Genomic DNA, 18,154 nt, shown 5'->3' with positions numbered 1-18,154 from the left:
TCTTTGTATTGGAGGTGTGGGACGGAGCAGAGAGCGGTCACTGCCTCCGGCTCTACACCTGTCACTCAGAAGCAGTCAGGGCGGCCTGCTGGAGCACCCACGGGAGACACATCCTCACCGGGTCCTTCGACAACTCTGCAGCGCTGACAGATGTGGAGACAGGTCAGTTACACTTACACACACATCCAACCACTCGAGTACTGTTTATTACAATGATGGACTGCCAACCGTGCAACTGATGTATATTTTTTCCCCAAATTAGATTTTTTTTTAGGATTCACAGTCCACATTGCAAATAAACTGCAGCATAACTCAGCCCTGAAGTGTCTTGATGTTGTTATGGCTTTCTTTAGCATGTGCAGAGGATGATAGGACAAAATCAGGAGTTACGCTGTTGTCACTTTATGAGAGACTATTAGTGAGTGAGCGAGCAGTTTTATACTAATCGATTTTAAAACTAATATCGAAACTAGATACTCATCTGAGCAAGTATCAATACTAAAAATGTCACCTCAACAAAACAGAAATAGACCTTTCCTGAACACCTTTATAATGATCTTGAGCTGTATCAGTACAAGTGTAAGGCCATGCACCACTACCAAACCTACCTCAACCACTGAGGGATTACACAGATATTACACACATGGTAATATAAACAAACGTACTATTATTTAATTTTGAAAATCACATTCTATTGTCTGAAAAAAGTTCTTTTTATTGTCAATATGGTATCAGTATCAGAATTGGTATTGACTATTGAGTCTTCCTTAGTGTCGAAATCAAGTGTGAAATTTTAGTATTGTGACGTCCAGCAGCCCTGAAGTAGTCTGATGTACAGAGGAGCACAGGACAAAACCAGGAGTTGTGTCACATTATGAAAGAATATTCATGAGCGAGCACCAGTTTTCAATATATACTGAACAAAAAATTTGTCATCATAATTTCTTTTACCTTGAATAGGCAAAGGTTCACATTTTGCCTTTGTCATGCTTTCTTTCCCAAAACACCAATTAAGTTTAAAACCTCACTTTATTTGCACTTTCTAGCTCACTGCTAATAAAAGACTGGCTGGCATTTTATTGTTTAGTTGTGTTTCATTTGTGCCATTTCCATTGGAAAAATGTGGCACCTGTAGCATTTCAAAGCTGTAAAAGTCATACAAAGGTGACCTGCATGTTCACAGTCAAAGTGGCTCGGGTCATGAAAAAAAAAAAATCTGTCTGTTCACGCTGACATGAAAAAATCAAATTCAGATCACATTTGGGGAAAAAAAAAAAAAAAAAAAATATATATATATATATATATATATATCAGATTATTTACCATAAATTTCGGACTATTGAGCACTTGAATATAAGCCACAGGTTTTCACGTTGTAACATGAAATATTTACACAGAAAGTTGCATTTTTCTCAAACTGTGCCTGAAAATCAGCAGTACAGCACCAACACGCCGTCAACACAGGATGAACATATCTGCATGTTTAGAAAATAAAACAGCACCAACACGAGCCATCTGCTTTTATTTCCTCTGAAAGCTTTTGTCGTCTAAGTTCTTCCCGCAGCCGCCTCCAACGTCACACCATCGATTCATTGTAACGGCTCTGTTTCCTTCTTTGATGCCAGATCCATTGCCTTTAACTTAAAAGCTGCGTCATGTGCATTTCTTTGTGTGTTTTCCATGATGAGTGTGTGTGTGTATGATGTGCAAAATGACAGTTCAAAATCTTTCCCCATGTCTGTCTCACCATTACGTTTACTGCTAGAGAGTGCCCCCCGCTGGCTGTTGCCCCCGCAGTGCCAGTAAAAATCTATAAATTAACCGCATCGTTGTACAGGCCGCAGGGTTCAAAGCATGGGAAAAAAGTAGTGGCTTATAGTCCAAAATTTATGGCATTTATTTGACAGGGACAATGCAGACACACACAGGCAGAGCATGCAGCTGATGCATATAGAGTGTATAGCTTTTATTACTGGTCGTGCTCTAGTGACTCTGTTGTTGGTTTCAGGATCAAGAACCAGATTAGATAGATTTTTTTTTTAAGTTGATATGAAAATTTGGAGCAGAGTTCATTTTTTAATGAACTAATCTAATTGGCTAGATCTGACTATCCTATTAGAGGGGTCAAATGTATTTTTACTGTTCCTACAGAAACGGTAAAGAATAACAGATCAGCTCTTTCTAATGCTACAGTTACATTGTATGGATTCTTAGAGCATAATAATAGTGGGAAATGCTGGGCGTCCTCACACTAATTCCAGGTTTTGCTCTCTATAACACAAGTGTGTGATTATGGCTGAAGCAGCAGTAGGCCTGACAGCTGTAATATTACAGTAAATGTGCTGATGAGATAATGGACACGTTGGTGAATGAGAATATGAACTAGAATAATCTCATATATGTGCATACTTTTAATGATTCAGTATTCTGTAAAAGCACATTTGCATTTAGATTAGATCCACTACCAGATTTATGACACGTGAGTCACTATTCATTGATTCTGTCAATGGCTCGGTGCATTTTAGACCTGCATTAAAGACTATAAAAGTCAAATAATGACCATTAATCAGCTATTTTACTTAATTAATCTATAAATCAATGTATTATAATAATAATGCATTAGTCTTATATGTGCTTTTACAGATGCTCAAAGTCACAATTTCATACATTTATTCATTCACTCCATACTCAGGGGACGGCAAATAAATGTTGTAGCCACAGCTGCCCTGGGGCAGACTGGGTGAAGCGAGGCTACCAATCTGTGCCATTTAATCACTCACATTGCCTAGTATGAATGTGTTGTGTCTGTGTGAGTGTTGGTGTCTTGCCTAAGGACACAACAAGCAGTCTCCTATCCAAGTACTAACCAAGCCCTACCCTGCTTAGCTTCTGAGATCTGATGAGATCAGGCTTTGACAAGGAGGTTTAGCCACAAGGAGATTTGGTATGGATTTTGTTTTTTCTGCCTTTGTTTATTTAATTTAGTGTGTTTAATACTAATAATATTATAATAATTTTGAGCTGAATGCTTTTACTACTACCCCAGGTCTAAACAGTGACTTGAAACGTCTGACCTCCAGGAGACAGTGATAGTCGAGAATCACATGACCTGTACTAGCGAGTAAAAGGCAGCTAAAACTCCAGTGGTGAGTTTGGTCTAATATACTCCATTGATAGAGAATAGCTCATAGTGTGTCTAAATATAGGCTGTGATTGACCCAGAGGTGATGTCCTGTGGTCCCTCCCTCCATATCACAGCCCCTGCAGCTGTGCCTCCTGCTCTGTGTGCACTTCCCCTGTGTGTGAGAGGATCAATAGTGCCAATACAGCCTCCAGATAGCAGCAGGCCCACCCATTAGCACCCTGAGCTCTGAGGGCTGATCCCTCACCATATGACCTTACCATGTGACCTCATAGGTCCCATGTAACCAAAGCAAAACTCTGATTTCCAGCACTATGTTTTTGCATTGATCTAGTGTAGTCCTCAAGGTGCAACAACCGTACACTAAACACCATTCACAACATAGACTGTATAAAGCAGTGGACTAAGTGAGTGTGACGTCACCCATAATGTTCAGCTCCAGAGAAACGAGGCTAGCAGTTATAGGGGCGAATTTGGAGGTGAGTTCCATATTTGGCATTTTGAAACGGTGTATCATAGCAACCAAAGAGCCAATCTGGAGTGAAGCTGGTGAAGATAACGTCTGTTCCTGCCCACACTGGTGGTTTGGGGGTGGGTGCTTAGCAACGCTGTCAGTCAAACCTGTTGCTAATGGGAGTGACTTCTGGGAAGAAGGTGTCTCATTTGTCTGTTAGAAATGTTCATATTTTGAGTTAGACACAATAGCAAAATAAAAATACCAGGATGTAGAGCGGGTTAATATGAACATTTAAGACCAAAATGATGAGCCTGACAGCAGCAGTTACAGAGAGAAGGGCGATGTAAAGTGAATTAGAGTCGATGTCGATGGAGCCAGAAATACGCCCATAATCACTTCCTCTTTGGAACGCAGTGGCTAGCAGGTTAGCTATGTCCATTTATATATACTGTGAATGATTCATAATAAAGACATGAGTTGATGTAGCATTTAGTAGTGACTCTTTCACCTTGACATTTTGCCAAAAACACAGAAAAATAAAGAATGTTCCGTTTACTTTAATTATTGATTGATTATTAAAAATGACAAAGCATTATTTCTGTGCAGCTTCCATTAGCAGTGACTATGTTTACATCACATTTTTAAACATGCTTCTTAACTGAAATTATTTAACATTAGCATGAAATAAACACTGATATAAAAAACAAAACACAAACCGTTTTATGAATTGGATGTGACAGTTTTTTTCTAGCTGCAGTCCATGTCGCTTCCCTGTCTCTCCTGGTCTAATAAAACAGGAAGTGACGTGCAAGACTTTGTACGAACTGTATTGACAAACCAAACCAGACAACTATGTATGTAAGACATATGTTTCAAGTGAACCATTAGAAGAAAAAAAAAAGCTTTGAACATCATGTATATTATCTGCAAATAAAACAAATAAAAATACTGCAAAAAGAGCTTGAAAACAACGCAACATTTCAGTGTAACAAGGTTCTTTTGCACTTTTACCTCTCATTCCTATTTTTTTTGTTTACAATACACAACCATAGCAATATTTTCTTTATTTATTTCTTCATAGTTTGAGTGAATATTGTTAGGATGTTACCCAAACATATCTAGATATCGGCTTATATACCATCCACTCATCCACTGTTACGTTATTCTTCGTCCCCAGCAAGAAAATGTAATTAGTGTGATATTAACATGGGACTGAGTATTACAGCTCAACAATGCTTCTTTTCACTGTAGAAGCTCTTAGCAGCAGTACAACATCTGAGTCTCCCATGACACAAAGCGATTTCTGCTCCTCTTATGACACATACATGGACTTATCCCTGCCCCGTGAGGCTGGCAGTGTGACAGTAGAGACATGTGAAGTTAATTAGCTTCTTACATTCACAGCATCTGTCTCCAGTGATAGAACCAGAACCACTCTGAGTCACACTCTAGATCAGCGGTCACTTTTTCAAACAGCTGTACTTGTAGAACACGGTACAGTTGTGAAACATGAACATCTCCAGCAAGGACTTCAAATGAACATTTTTGAGAATTAGTAGCATTAGTTCACAAAGTTCCCTCATCTATCGTAATTATCCAGGTCACATTAAGGTAAGAACAAAAAAAATCATAAACGCTACAATTCAGTCTAAAAAAAGTAAATGTAGATAGCTTTTATATCTTGCAATTTATGTCACACTGTCAATAATTCTCATTTGCTTATTACTGCCATGCCTGGAAGGTTCCACAGCATTAAACATTTCTGTCATACATTTATTTATTAATACAGTGTGTTCTTATTGCTAACAAAAAACCTGAAAAGCATGAATTCTTAGTGTGAGTGGGATCGCCTCTCTACAGATCTTACTTGTCACGGGGCCACCTGGCTCTTCCCTCCTGATCCTAATCCATTTTCCTGTCCAATTCTACATCAATACTACTCAGTGTGTTTAAATTGACCCTAGGTGATAAATACATTTGATTGATTGATTAATTGTAACTTGGCCTGGTAGTGTCTCCTGTTCTTATTTGTCCCCATGGAGATAGATAAGTCTAATGCCATACTATAGAACATTCCAAGCAAAACAACAGAAGAATGAGGATCTACTAGACAATGTGAATGAAAGTGAAGTATGGATTTCACTGTTGCTTGGTTATATCAATCATTGTGAATAATGTTTGTGCTGTTTCTTCTCACAGTAATTACAACATTAAAATCCGCTATTCTATTGCATGGGGCGACAGTGGCTCAATGGTTAGAGTGTTGGTTCTTAGGCAAGACACTTCACCCACATTACCTAGTATGAAAGTGGTGTGCGAATGATAGATGGTGGTCGGAGGGGCCGATGGCGCAGATTGGCAGCCTCGCTTCCGACAGTCTGCCCCAAGGCAGGGCTTACCATCACCAAGTGTGGAAATGAATGAATGAATAATGACTATAGTGTAGCGCTTTGAGAGGCTTTGAAAAAGCGCATTACAAGTGTAAGCCATTATTATTATTATTGTGACATTCCAACAAACTACATATATTTGTGCTTTCACTAGTTTGACTTATAAAACTCCCTACACTTCTTTTTAAATGACCTGACCAATTAACAGAGTAGCAGAACCATGCATAAGCCTATAGACGCATTCAGAATGAGCCTTATTTTCTCTGCTATCCAAGCACTTGTTTCTGTGTCCAATTTAATTTGTACAGTCCCCCCCTCCGTCCCCGCGGGCTGCCGACTCTGCCGACTCTGCCTCGCCTGAATAGTAATAGTGCAGAGAGGGTCCAGAGCAGGAGCAGGTTAAGATACACAAACCCCAAATCAGAAGAGACAGAATACATTTAGATCAAAGGATGTGCAGATGTGGATGAGAATACATGAATATGTTGAAAAGGTGGGCTAGGTGCAAAGTGTGAGCCTGTGTCTGTCTGTAGGGGAGCGGAGGAGTAAAAGGTGCTGGTATGAAATATGGTCACGTCACATGTCACACTATGAGGATTCTGTAGTTTTAGGTTGTCGGACATTGGTTAACTTTTTAGTATTGTTTGTAGTGTAATAATATTTGAGTTGGGTTGAAGAATAAACATTTCTATGACTTCTTTTAATTTGTTTTGGTTATTACAATACTGATATCAATACTGGGATCAATACTGGGACTGGAATAGGGCCATAGAGCCATTTTGGAGCTAGTTTCCAAAAGTGCTGAACAATACAATTAATATCAGTAAATAAAAGGGTAATACACAGAGGACCACACGTCAAGACACTTCACTCTGGGGGCTGTTAGGGGGGACAAAGCATTCCAGAGCATTCCAGAGCATTCCAGAGCATTCCAGAGCATTCCAGAGCGTTTCAGAGTGTTCCAGAGCGTTCCAGAGCTTAAGACTGACCCATAGAAAGTATAAAGAAGTGACGTCACCCATGGCATTCAGAAGCTCATTGAGGCCAGCAGATATATATATGTGTGTCTTTCAATTTGCTATTAGGGCCAATCGAAACCTGCTACTTTTTAACTAAAGTATTTATTTATTGCATCTTGTGTTTTTACAATATGTTACCGGTAATTTAGGAAAAAAATTATCTTGTGTAGGGTTCCTGGGTCAGAGTAACTTCAATATGATTGTTTAACATATAGCAATACATCAAAGTGTGTTATTGTGACAGGTCTTGTAGTTTTCGTAGTTGTGTTGTCCACAGGCAGTGAGACAACCCAGTCCCCATAGCCGTCCCATGCAGTGTGTTGGAGAGGGGCTTAAGAACATACTGGAGCACAGAGCTGTAAGATGAAGTTTTACAGTGGCACAGTAAAGTCTTAAGAGCAGAAAGCGCTTACGGCTACAACAACATGCAGTGAAATAATGAGCCACAGGGGGGCAGGGCTCATGCTACACTCAAAGTTTGGTTCCAGAACAGTGGCAGATATCCATGTGTACATGTGTACACAGTAACACTTTCCATTTGATTGTATTGAGTGTGAAAATGTCAGCATCACCCACGTTTGACACGTGAGCCTCGTCAAAGCTGCTCCAGTTTTTTGGCACAGTTGACTTCATTATGTGATTATTGTTCTGCCATCTACTCTATTACGTAATGTTTATTTTCTTATAATCTCTCACAAGCTCTTGAGTTTAATTTCAAGCCTGTTGTAGTCATTCTTTTGCAAAAAAATATATATATATGTCAGGCGTAGGACCTTAAAGGTGCACTATGTAACTTTTGGTGTGAAGGGTCTGCCACCTAAGGAAAAAAAACAAAAAACAAACAAGATGAAGATGCTCAAATGTGGTCAGGTTTAGACTGACATAATCCTGGTATCATTTATAATCTGTCTATAATTGAATTGTCAAGAAAAAATGGTAACAGTACTTAAAGATGCTGTACACTGTCTTAAAAACATAAAAAAAACAAAACTAGTTCATTTTAGGCGCTTTGCAGTAGTCCAAACTTATAGATCATTTACGCATTCCAAACATTGTAATTATTCACCACATTTATTTTTTTAAGATTTTCACAATTTTCAGAGGCCAGACAATACATAGACAATACATAGCATACTTATTTTGACCTTAAAAGCTGCTTAAACAATATATTTGTACTAAACGCATTTTCTCAAATCAAATACAGGACCTTCAAATAGCTGCTTTAAAATCTTAAAACACTTTCTAACGTCCTCTTCTCTCTTCTCTATGCTCTGCTCTCTGTACACACGCAGCAAGCGACACTGGAGTGATTATTAGGTCTTAATGAGAAGCTGAGCTGATAATGACAGGTCTCTGCTGATCCTTCATTATAGTGGCTTCATTACAGGAACTGTGTGTTACCTGCCTCTTCGACCATCTGCCTCTCACCTTTTGCTCTGGTGTGAATGTACTTGTGAATGTTACTCACAGCACTGACACATTTGTGCTGCAGAGGACATGTGGAAAACATATAAGGAGCTCTACTTTTTACAATACCTTACATTTTGAACAAAAAAGGTATTAAAGATAACACTCATCTCCCCAATAGGATTAACTGTCAATCAATAATTAAAGTAGTAAAGTGTGTGTTAATCTGGCTGTTGTGTCACATTAACTTTCACAACGCTGGTAACATACAAGAGGAAACGTGATCTTATTGACGATGTGAATTTAAAACTCCGTACCTGATTTTTACTATCTTAAAAACATGAAAACCAGAACTAGTTCATTATAAATGGTTTGCAGTGTTCCAAAGTTATTCCTCACTTACCTTATGCATTAAAGGCATCCTTATTATTCACCATGATGCTAACAACAACAAGCATGCTAACATGCACTTCTTGATTATACAACAACAAACTGGTTCATAGTTAGATGCAGCAAACACATTTTGACCTCAAGAGCTGCTTATACAATACTGGGGCAAGACAAATTTTGCTCAAATACATGGGAAAGAAGGAGCTACATGACCTTACATACCTGTCTCTTCACTTTTCATTATGGTGAGTAGTGTTGTCATGATAATAACATTTTAAACTCAATTTCAATATTAAGGAATAGACTTGATACCAATTCTGATACTATGATGATAATTGAAAACACTCTTTCTTTAGATAATAGAATGTGATTTTTAACATAATAGTACAAAATCATAGTACTTTCTTTTATAATACTATGTGGCCTTGTATCTGTGTAATCCATTGTCCAGGTAGGTCCCATACTGGTCAATGGGGTATACTAATCTATTATTCTAAAGCCATTCAAGAAAGGTTCATTCATGCCTGTCCTGTGAATGTGACTTTTTTAGTATTGATACTTGTTCAAATGAGTATCTTGTTTCAGTACTCATTATGATATCGATTAGTATCTGATTTTCAACACTTTTGACAAGCTCGTCTCACCCATATTTCACAACAATTTCACCACATCCACTATTACCAATTAATGTGTGTTCTTCTCCCCTCTCCCGCTCCTGACAGGCCTCTGATTATCTGACACATCAAAAGAAAGATTTTCACAAGTGTTTTGGCCAGAGGCATCTTTATCAAAATCAACCAAAACTGTCATCCTCCAAAACAAAACAAAACCACTGAGGGCTTTCAAAATAATTACGGCTGACAGTACGCGACCAAAAATTAGTTCCCCGGGAAACGATGAAAAAGCAAGAAAAAAATAACACCTCGGGGTCTTGGGTTAATTCAATTTCAACAATCAACGCAAAGCAGATCCGGCACTTAGCGCAAATTGCTAAGGAAGAAGTGGCTTTGAAAAAGTTTTGAAAAGTCCAGTTGTTTTAGCCCAAAGAGGAGATGTGTGTCGAGTGCGTGGAGGGAAAATGAGATCCAGCCCAAACCTTATCCATGTTTTAATTGAAAGATTAATGAGCGTGGTTGAGAGGGAGTAAGTGTGTAAACATGGGCACGAGGAGTGGAACAGTATAGAGCTGTTAGGAGTGATGTCACGTCCGGGTCCATCTTCTGATTGAAAAAAAAAAATGTTTACAATTTCCTCAAGGATGGATCTACAATGGATCTATGGTTATAAAAGTGTATGAGGGATGTTGAGGTAAGAAACTGGGCTAGGCTGAAACAGAGTTAGAAAGATAAACACACTGGTAATTCTATATTATGCTAGATCATTACTACATTATTTACGTATTTGACACAATTTGTGGTTTTACCTTAGGCTGTATATATAAATGGACATAACGTTTGTGTCTTTTGATTTCATATATTGTGCGGCATAAAATGTACTGTTTTCACTCACGTCCTTCTTACTTCAGTCTAAAATGAATCAGTCCATCATGTTTTTTGTTTCTACATTTTACCCCTTCAAATAGGATTTAATTTCTACCAACATATTTTCCTCCTCATATGGCCTTTTGTTGATAGTGCAGCTATTTAGGCGTAATTATTTGTCAGAGGATTAAAAACTAGATGTGCTTTGGGATTTATACAAAGGATAATTACTTGAATATATTTTATGTTTTGATGAAAGGCTGTTTTAATGAACCTTGTATTTTCTATGGGCTGAGCAGTGATTAATTACAACAGATTTTAATCCCACACCGGTCTGAAACTGGTCTTCTCTCTGCACTAAAGTCCTGAAGAAGTTTACTCGAAAATTACAGAATGCAGCTTCCCATGGAGATAAAATTGGCTGTGTCGTCATTGATTAGTTTTACAGTGTTCTACTTTATTCCACTGGAGCAAAGTCAAAGATGTTAAAAACACTGTACGTTGTGTTGTTTGCAGAGGACATTCTATTAACTAAATAATTGCTGCCATGATTCTGCCAATTCAAATTGTAATTTTTATTCAGTTGCAATATATTGTGCAACTTTACTTTTTCCCACCAGATTATTTTTAGTTATTGTGTTGAACCATTGAACAAAGTGGCAAACAAAATGGACACAAAGCTAGGTCCTATATTAGACAAAATCAATTCTTGTGAGGATTAAGCCATGTTATCTCCTCAAAAACATACCTGGAGTTGTGTTTTGTTTCATTTACATGTGTTTGAGTAATCCTTATTTATTAGTTTGTCTACATCATTCTTCACACTATATGTTTTCTGTTTTAAATGTAAAATTGTATAAACAAATTCATTAAAATGCAATAAGGACAGAAACGTACACAGTTATCCACCACATTCACTGAGCTTACATTCAAACACAGAAATGACACATGGTAGATTCCCCAATGGTAACACCTCTCTCTCTCTCTCCCTGTATTTGTTCACACAGGTCATCCAATTGTGAAATTGGACGCCCAGTTCCGAGTGATGTGTGTGGCCGTGCACCCAGCCCAAACAGAGGTGGTACTGTGTGGAGGCTACAGCCCGGCGGTGAAGGCCTGGGACACTCGCACCGCAAAGGTCAAACTTATTACCCCCTATAGGTCCCTGCATGTATTACATCTACCACAGTTCACAAGGTTCAGTTGAACCTCTGCAGTCAGGGGCAGAGAGGGTCCTTGGACACATTTCACATTTCATTTAATCATTTACTGGTGATGTGGCATTGTTTGCACCTCAAAACTTAAAACATGGCATATATTATTATTATTATTTCCTTTTGAGTGCTGTCATTTACTTCTTAATATGGCTAAATAACATAGTTTTAATATTCTACACAAGCATTTGAAACCAGGAATCCTGAATGTTTTTAAAGCCAATACGCTGAACTTATTCTTAACATTTAAACCAATTCTTATCATCATGTTGATAATAGCCATGCTGTCTTTTCAAAATGTTTTACATAATACAATTTTTTTTTTTTTTTTTTTTTTTACTGTCAGAAACGATACATATTTCTAACATCCTAATTATTCACCACGATGAGTTTATATTTCTAAAAGCTTTTCATAACTCTCAAAAGTTGTGTAATTTTGCCATCACATCAACGCTAACAATAACCATCAAGCCAACAGCGTTTTTCTTCCAGGTTTGCTAACAATAAAAGTGCTTTTTAATTAGACGCAGACAGTGTTGAATACAGCCATTAATAATTTTTTGAAAACCCCATAGAATTATAAAAATAATTGTTTAACTTGTCAATCACCACAAAATGGTAGTAACTTGCACAATCTTTTCTGAATCATTCCTCAGTTTTCTATCCAATTATTCACTGCGTTTTCCACAACCTTCAGAAGCAGGACTGGAGTTTTGCCATCACAGTAATACTTACAACAGCTAGCATGCTAACAGCGCACCAGTGTTTCTTTCAGTTTCACGGGTGATACAAGTGGTTTATAATTAGGTCCAGACAGCACACAGTGTAAAATGTCACTGGTGGGAACTGGCACCATCTTTTGTACTTAGAATTATTGACTGAATTAGCCTAAACCATAATTTACCACTCCAGTGAAAAGGCTTTTCGCGACGCACATTTAGTCAAGCTTAATTTCATCCTTAAGATAATTCCAGCTTATACATCGGCATAATAGCTCAGGTTATCTCCATAATTTCTGAAAGCTCATTTTGATTTCATCCTGGCGAAGCTGGAGTCTAATATTGCTATTAAACTAATAGGCTGTTTTATATGGTAATCCTACTCCTCACAATTCAACAACACTGTCTCTCCCAGGGGGGACTTCTTCCTTGTCTTTAATGCAAGAGGCCGTGTTTCTGTCAGTCCGTGTCAACTTAATTTGCGGAGAAACCGGAGTTCGGGTCACAGCGCCTGTCAGTCAAAACTCAGGGATATGTGTTCTGTGTCTGGAGGTGAAATTAACAGCAGTAGATATAAAAGGACCCCAGCGACCTGCTCACCTGTCGGCCCTGGTTTAAACACATGAGGTCACTTTGTACCAGCAGGAGTCATGAGGTGAAATGAGATTTAACAGTGTTTTTTTCTCAGCAGAGACCAGTGAAGAAGAAAGGGAGGGCAGAGGAAGACACTGCAGAGCATATTAAAGGACGTGTGATGGTGCTTAGTGTTAGTGTTGTCTTACCACCTAGAGCTCTGCCATGGTGGTCTTTTCTAATCATTACACAATTTTGAAACCAACCTGGGAGCAGATGAGAAATCCATGGTAGATATTGTGTTGATGGGTAATGCATCAGTGTGGCGTTCTATTTTAGTGATAGACACCAAGCTGATATTTGTACTTTTTAGCGTTGAGCTATCGACCTTAAATCTCCAACAGAGGCCGACGTGGGCGACAGTAGCTCAGTTGGTAGAGCGTTTGTCCACTGATCTGAAGGTTGAGCTGAAATTTGGCAGCTCTTGACATAAACATCATTGGTTGAGCGGTCAGATCCAGTGACCCACAGGTTGACGGTGCAATTCTTGTTCCAATAGATAAATGCTGTCATTATGTTCAAGACACTTAACCCTCCTCACCTGCAGTGTGTGTGTACTGGTGTATGAATTTGTGTGTGATTGGGTAAGTGTTTCCTTGATGCAAAGTGCTTTGAGTGCCTTGAATGTGGAAAAGTGCTGTATAAAAATGTGCTCATATTTATATAAATGCATAAAGCTTTATATGAACACTTTAGCGTGAAGAGGAATGTGACTATATATATATATATATATATATATATATATATATATATATATATATATATATATATATATATATTCTATTTTATATAATGGAATGTTATTTACAAGACCAAATGATAGCAGTTACTTTATAATATTACCACATGGCCTATACTAGTTTGGTTTATGATCAACTATTCAGAAAAAGTCCAGTTTTGTCTTTTTTAAGTAAAAGTTTTTTGTTTTTTTTTAATGGTGTAATTTCTTGAGCATTTTAAACCATTGAACTATCAAAAATTGGTGACATTATTCTGATCATAAAGAGGATAATTGTTGCCATAAGATTAATGTGGCAAATTTGTGGATCCAATCTTCCACAAAAATGATAAGGTTCAACATTTGTGGATTTCAGTTTGGATACTTCAATCAAAAACAGGGAGTCTCTCAGAGTTACACATCATATTGTATCACATGCAAATGGCCTACGCAGTGTCCATTTTAATCATCCTGTCTATGGGCAATTTAACACGTCTTTGACAGTTAGCATGGGCTGAACACCATAACCAGGCTCTCATAACCAGGCTGTATGATTCATGTGTGAATAGTCCCAGAGGAAATTCGAATGGAAGTTGTCATTTTATCATAAGTCTTGGTTGAAATCAATAAATGGGGGAGGATGTGACCTATTTTATAGTTACTTATCTAACAATAATGTCACCAAACGCATAACAAAGGGGCTTTATCATAGACCACAATGGTGATATAACAAGATAACAAAAAACTAAAATATGTCCTTTGTTGTAATCTTGATAACTTACAATTTACACATTTGTGAAACACATTTAAGAAACACACGCAAACATGTTGGTTTTGCGTGTTTTTAAGCAATTGCTTTGTAGACTAATTCATTATCATTAATCATAAAAAAAGCTTGCATAATCTTAACATAATTTACCTAAAACTCAACTTTAAACTATGTCGTTGATCTAACTGTGAAGAAGTGATCTCATGGAGACCGGACTTTTGTCTTCATAAAAGCTAGAACATTTGAGATGGTTATCAGCATGCAAAGAACTGAAGAGCCTACTTCTTATTAGCCCATCACACACTTAACTTCACTGTATACTAATTGTGTTCTCAGGTGGTGAGAGAGTACAAAGCAGCTGTGCAGCAGACCCTGGACGTCCTGTTCCTGAGAGGAGGAGAGGAGCTGGTCAGCAGCACAGACTGTGTGAGCCGAGACTCTGCTGACCGTACACTGATCGCGTGGGACTACAGCACCACAGCCCGGATCTCCAACCAGATCTACCATGTAAGGAGGCTACACTAGGCTACTACACCTACTACCTACTCAATAGTGCATTTGAGTTTCATTTACTAATATGTTTTTAACTTGTTCATCAGTGCTTATTTATATATAGGGATCCCCAGATATTCTTTGGCCAACCCTATTACAAGGTTGTAACAAGGTGTACCATGTAACATTTTAGGAGCACACAATACGGCATAAAACCTATCCATTTCGCATTTATTCAATTAATTCAATTGTTTTACAACCAGGGACGTTACCAGGGCGATGGCTTTAGGGGACCCCTGGAATGATCAATGCTCCCCCATAAGTCCCCTAAAGATTTCTGCCCTACTTTCATAGCACATCCAATCTCGACTAAAAATTTTCAAATGGCAACCATATATATATATATATATATATATATATATATATATATATATATATATATATATATATATATATATATATATATATATATATATATATATATATATATATATATATATATATTCCATATTCCATATTCCATATTCCATATTCGGTTTTATTATATTATTTTATTGGTGAAAATATCAATATCAATCTAACAGAGTCCACTGTGAACACACATGCTACAGAAAAGCCAATGTTATACTGATTTCATACCAGTAGCAGCTTAACAAGACTTAAGTTTATGTAAGTTATAGAAAATCAAATCTACCATTTCCAGGAGCGCTACACTTGCCCCAGCCTGGCTCTCCATCCTGTAGAAGAGTCCTTTGTGGCCCAGACCAATGGAAACTACCTGGCCTTGTTCTCTTCTCAGCGCCCCTACAGGATGAACAAGAGACGCAGATATGAAGGACACAAGGTCTGTGACTGTAGCTGGAGATGGAAGGGTCAATATAGAGAAATCAACTGTCCACTGCAAATAACACTGCCCACATACACAGCCTGCAGGCTTCCGTACTTCACCAAATACCATAAGATGTAGGCTTTTTATACCTATATATGGAGCTAAAACTACTCAGTTACTTTTTGTTTCATTTTTGCTTTAGTTATTTGTTTTTCATATAAAACCAATTCCCTCCTGAGAGATCAAAACATAAATAGTAAAATCCAAAAAGTCTCCTTCATGTTTTTAAAGACCATACATCTTAACCAGACACATGCTGATCAATTTCTCAAATTGCCTTAATTACACCAACTTGAGTGGTTGCAGCTGTTATTTATAGCTTTCTCTTAACTGCTCAAATAATGCATAATAGAAGCTTTAACCATGTTCTAGCACTTTATTTAAAAAGAAAACTTTTCAAACTTTCCCTTTTAAAATGTTTATTCAAGTGTACTATTAGTAACACTTGGTTTACCAGATGTCTGGTATCACTGCATAATTCAACTGGTTTCCTTTTTATTGGGTAAAAAATAGTTTATAGAGGCCTGCCAGACTAGATAAAAACACATTTTCAACTTGGGTCCAATAAGAAACCACTAACTTTTTATATGTATTTATTTATTTATTTAACTTTTATTTAATCAGGAAAAATACAATTGAGATAAAAAACTCTTTTTCAAGGGAGCCCTTCTCAAGAGGCAACAGTTCAACACATTGTTACAACATGCACACAAACAACAATAAAGCCCAGATATGATATAACATTATTCAAATCAAATATGATTTTTTCCAAATGGTAAAAAACAGCCTATTTAGTGGCTAGTTAGAAGCCACCTACCTATTTATGTTTCATTTTTAATCTCTTTATTAGTTTAGCCTTACAAAAACCTTTCCCGAATAGATTATTTGCACATCTGACAAAAACATATGGCTCTTGTTGCATACCTAATATCCTGCTTCTGGCTCTCAGGTGGAGGGCTTTGCGGTGCAATGCAGTTTCTCGCCTGATGGGACCCTCCTTGCCTCGGGCAGCTCCAGGGGCTCAGTTCATTTCTTTGACTTCCACAGTGGTCAGATGATACATACACTCCGAGCCCATAGCCAGGCCTGTGTGAGCGTGTCCCCCCACCCCATCCTGCCCACCACCACAGCCACCTGCGCCTGGGACGGAGAGGTCAAGGTCTGGGTGTGATGGGAGCAAGAGGTGATCAGGGGAACAGCAGAAACACTCCAGATGAAAATGAAGGAGAAGACAGAGATCTGAGTCCACAATGGGCGCTTCAGGGGCCTACTAAAGCACTGTTTAATTTGGTTTATATGTAGAGATTTTATAAAATATTATATAAACCAATTTATGTCCCCAGATGTGTCAGAAGCTTTTTTAAATCAAATATTGGTGTTAAGGTTACACATCATCTGCATTTGACCCATCCTTCAGCGTTGCAGGACATACTCATATCATATCATATAAAGTTGTTTGGATTTATTTGGATTTATTGGTTTGAATCTCAATCAAAAAATGTAATGAGTTCTTCATTTTGGGTTGCCTGTGTTTACAAATATGGCAACTAATGGCATCATCAATGGTGCATTTAAATTGTGATTGTAGTTCAAGGAGTGTTTTCTTCATACGCTAAATTTAAACCCCCTTCATGTAACTTTTTAACCAAATAAATATTGTAAATAAAATCGACTAAAATAAAAACAGGTTTTTTTTAACATTTTCTTTGTTTCATTTGTTTTACTCCATTGAAATACAAAGAAAAACATGTGTCTTTATCATGAGAGGACCTGCATCTCCACAAACCTGACTCGCATTGGCATGGACGAGGGCCTCCTCCCATTTGTCTCAAGGTTCAAATAATCATACTGCAATAAATGCTGCTCACAATACTTAATACAATAGCATAATTGAGTAAACAAAAACACACACAGTTGTTGAATTAAGTATTTATCTAATGATGTATTGCATCAGACCTTGAAAAATCACTTTATTTGCAAGATTCTTCTAACGATTGTACCATCACGTTTGTCCACTCTGCACATTTGACTTTTGCGCGTCATCGTCTCCATCAGTCCCCTCTGTATCCTCTGCTGTGCCCCCTCATCTTTGTGGTTTTGAAGTTTTTTTGCTGAACCAAAATAGACAATCTCTCAGCGTTTTCTTATCTCTGCTGTTTTTCATTTGTCTTTCTGCAAACACATCATTTTCCCAATGGCTTTTGTTCTTCCTCCTGCCTCTGATATGACATTTCCTTTCACAATGCCATCACAGAGAGACAAGCGAGAAGTATAGAGCCATCGTGACATCTGTCAAAAGTGGTTACACGTTGCCACAAATTTCTGCCAATCAACCTGGAGAACACAAGAACCCAGCACAGAGCCGCTCTGTTTCAGCGTGTGCAGTGCAGCCGCTGGGGCCGTTCACTTTCAACTTCTTTATTGACTCAAAAAA

At 37.8% G+C, this 18,154-nt stretch overlaps 2 protein-coding genes across 2 annotated transcripts in view; one reads left to right on the top strand and one right to left on the bottom strand.

Annotated features, from left to right (window-relative positions):
• The window catches only part of wdr25 (WD repeat domain 25), a 31,195-nt gene extending 13,779 nt beyond the window's left edge, over nucleotides 1–17,416 (top strand). Inside the window, exons 3-7 of the mRNA XM_033988306.2 lie at nucleotides 15–162; nucleotides 11,294–11,424; nucleotides 14,676–14,846; nucleotides 15,535–15,675; nucleotides 16,670–17,416. Of these exons, the coding sequence (XP_033844197.1) occupies nucleotides 15–162; nucleotides 11,294–11,424; nucleotides 14,676–14,846; nucleotides 15,535–15,675; nucleotides 16,670–16,891 (813 nt within the window). The 3' untranslated portion in view covers nucleotides 16,892–17,416. The remainder of the gene's footprint in view (nucleotides 1–14; nucleotides 163–11,293; nucleotides 11,425–14,675; nucleotides 14,847–15,534; nucleotides 15,676–16,669) is intronic.
• The window catches only part of LOC117390486 (mitochondrial basic amino acids transporter), a 222,062-nt gene that overhangs the window by 28,787 nt on the left and 175,121 nt on the right, over nucleotides 1–18,154 (bottom strand). The gene's annotated exons all lie outside the window — the stretch shown is intronic.

Source organism: Periophthalmus magnuspinnatus, chromosome 22, assembly GCF_009829125.3.
Source record: "Periophthalmus magnuspinnatus isolate fPerMag1 chromosome 22, fPerMag1.2.pri, whole genome shotgun sequence".
Taxonomy (NCBI): domain Eukaryota; kingdom Metazoa; phylum Chordata; class Actinopteri; order Gobiiformes; family Gobiidae; genus Periophthalmus; species Periophthalmus magnuspinnatus.
This window is presented reverse-complemented; position numbering and strand designations above follow the sequence as displayed.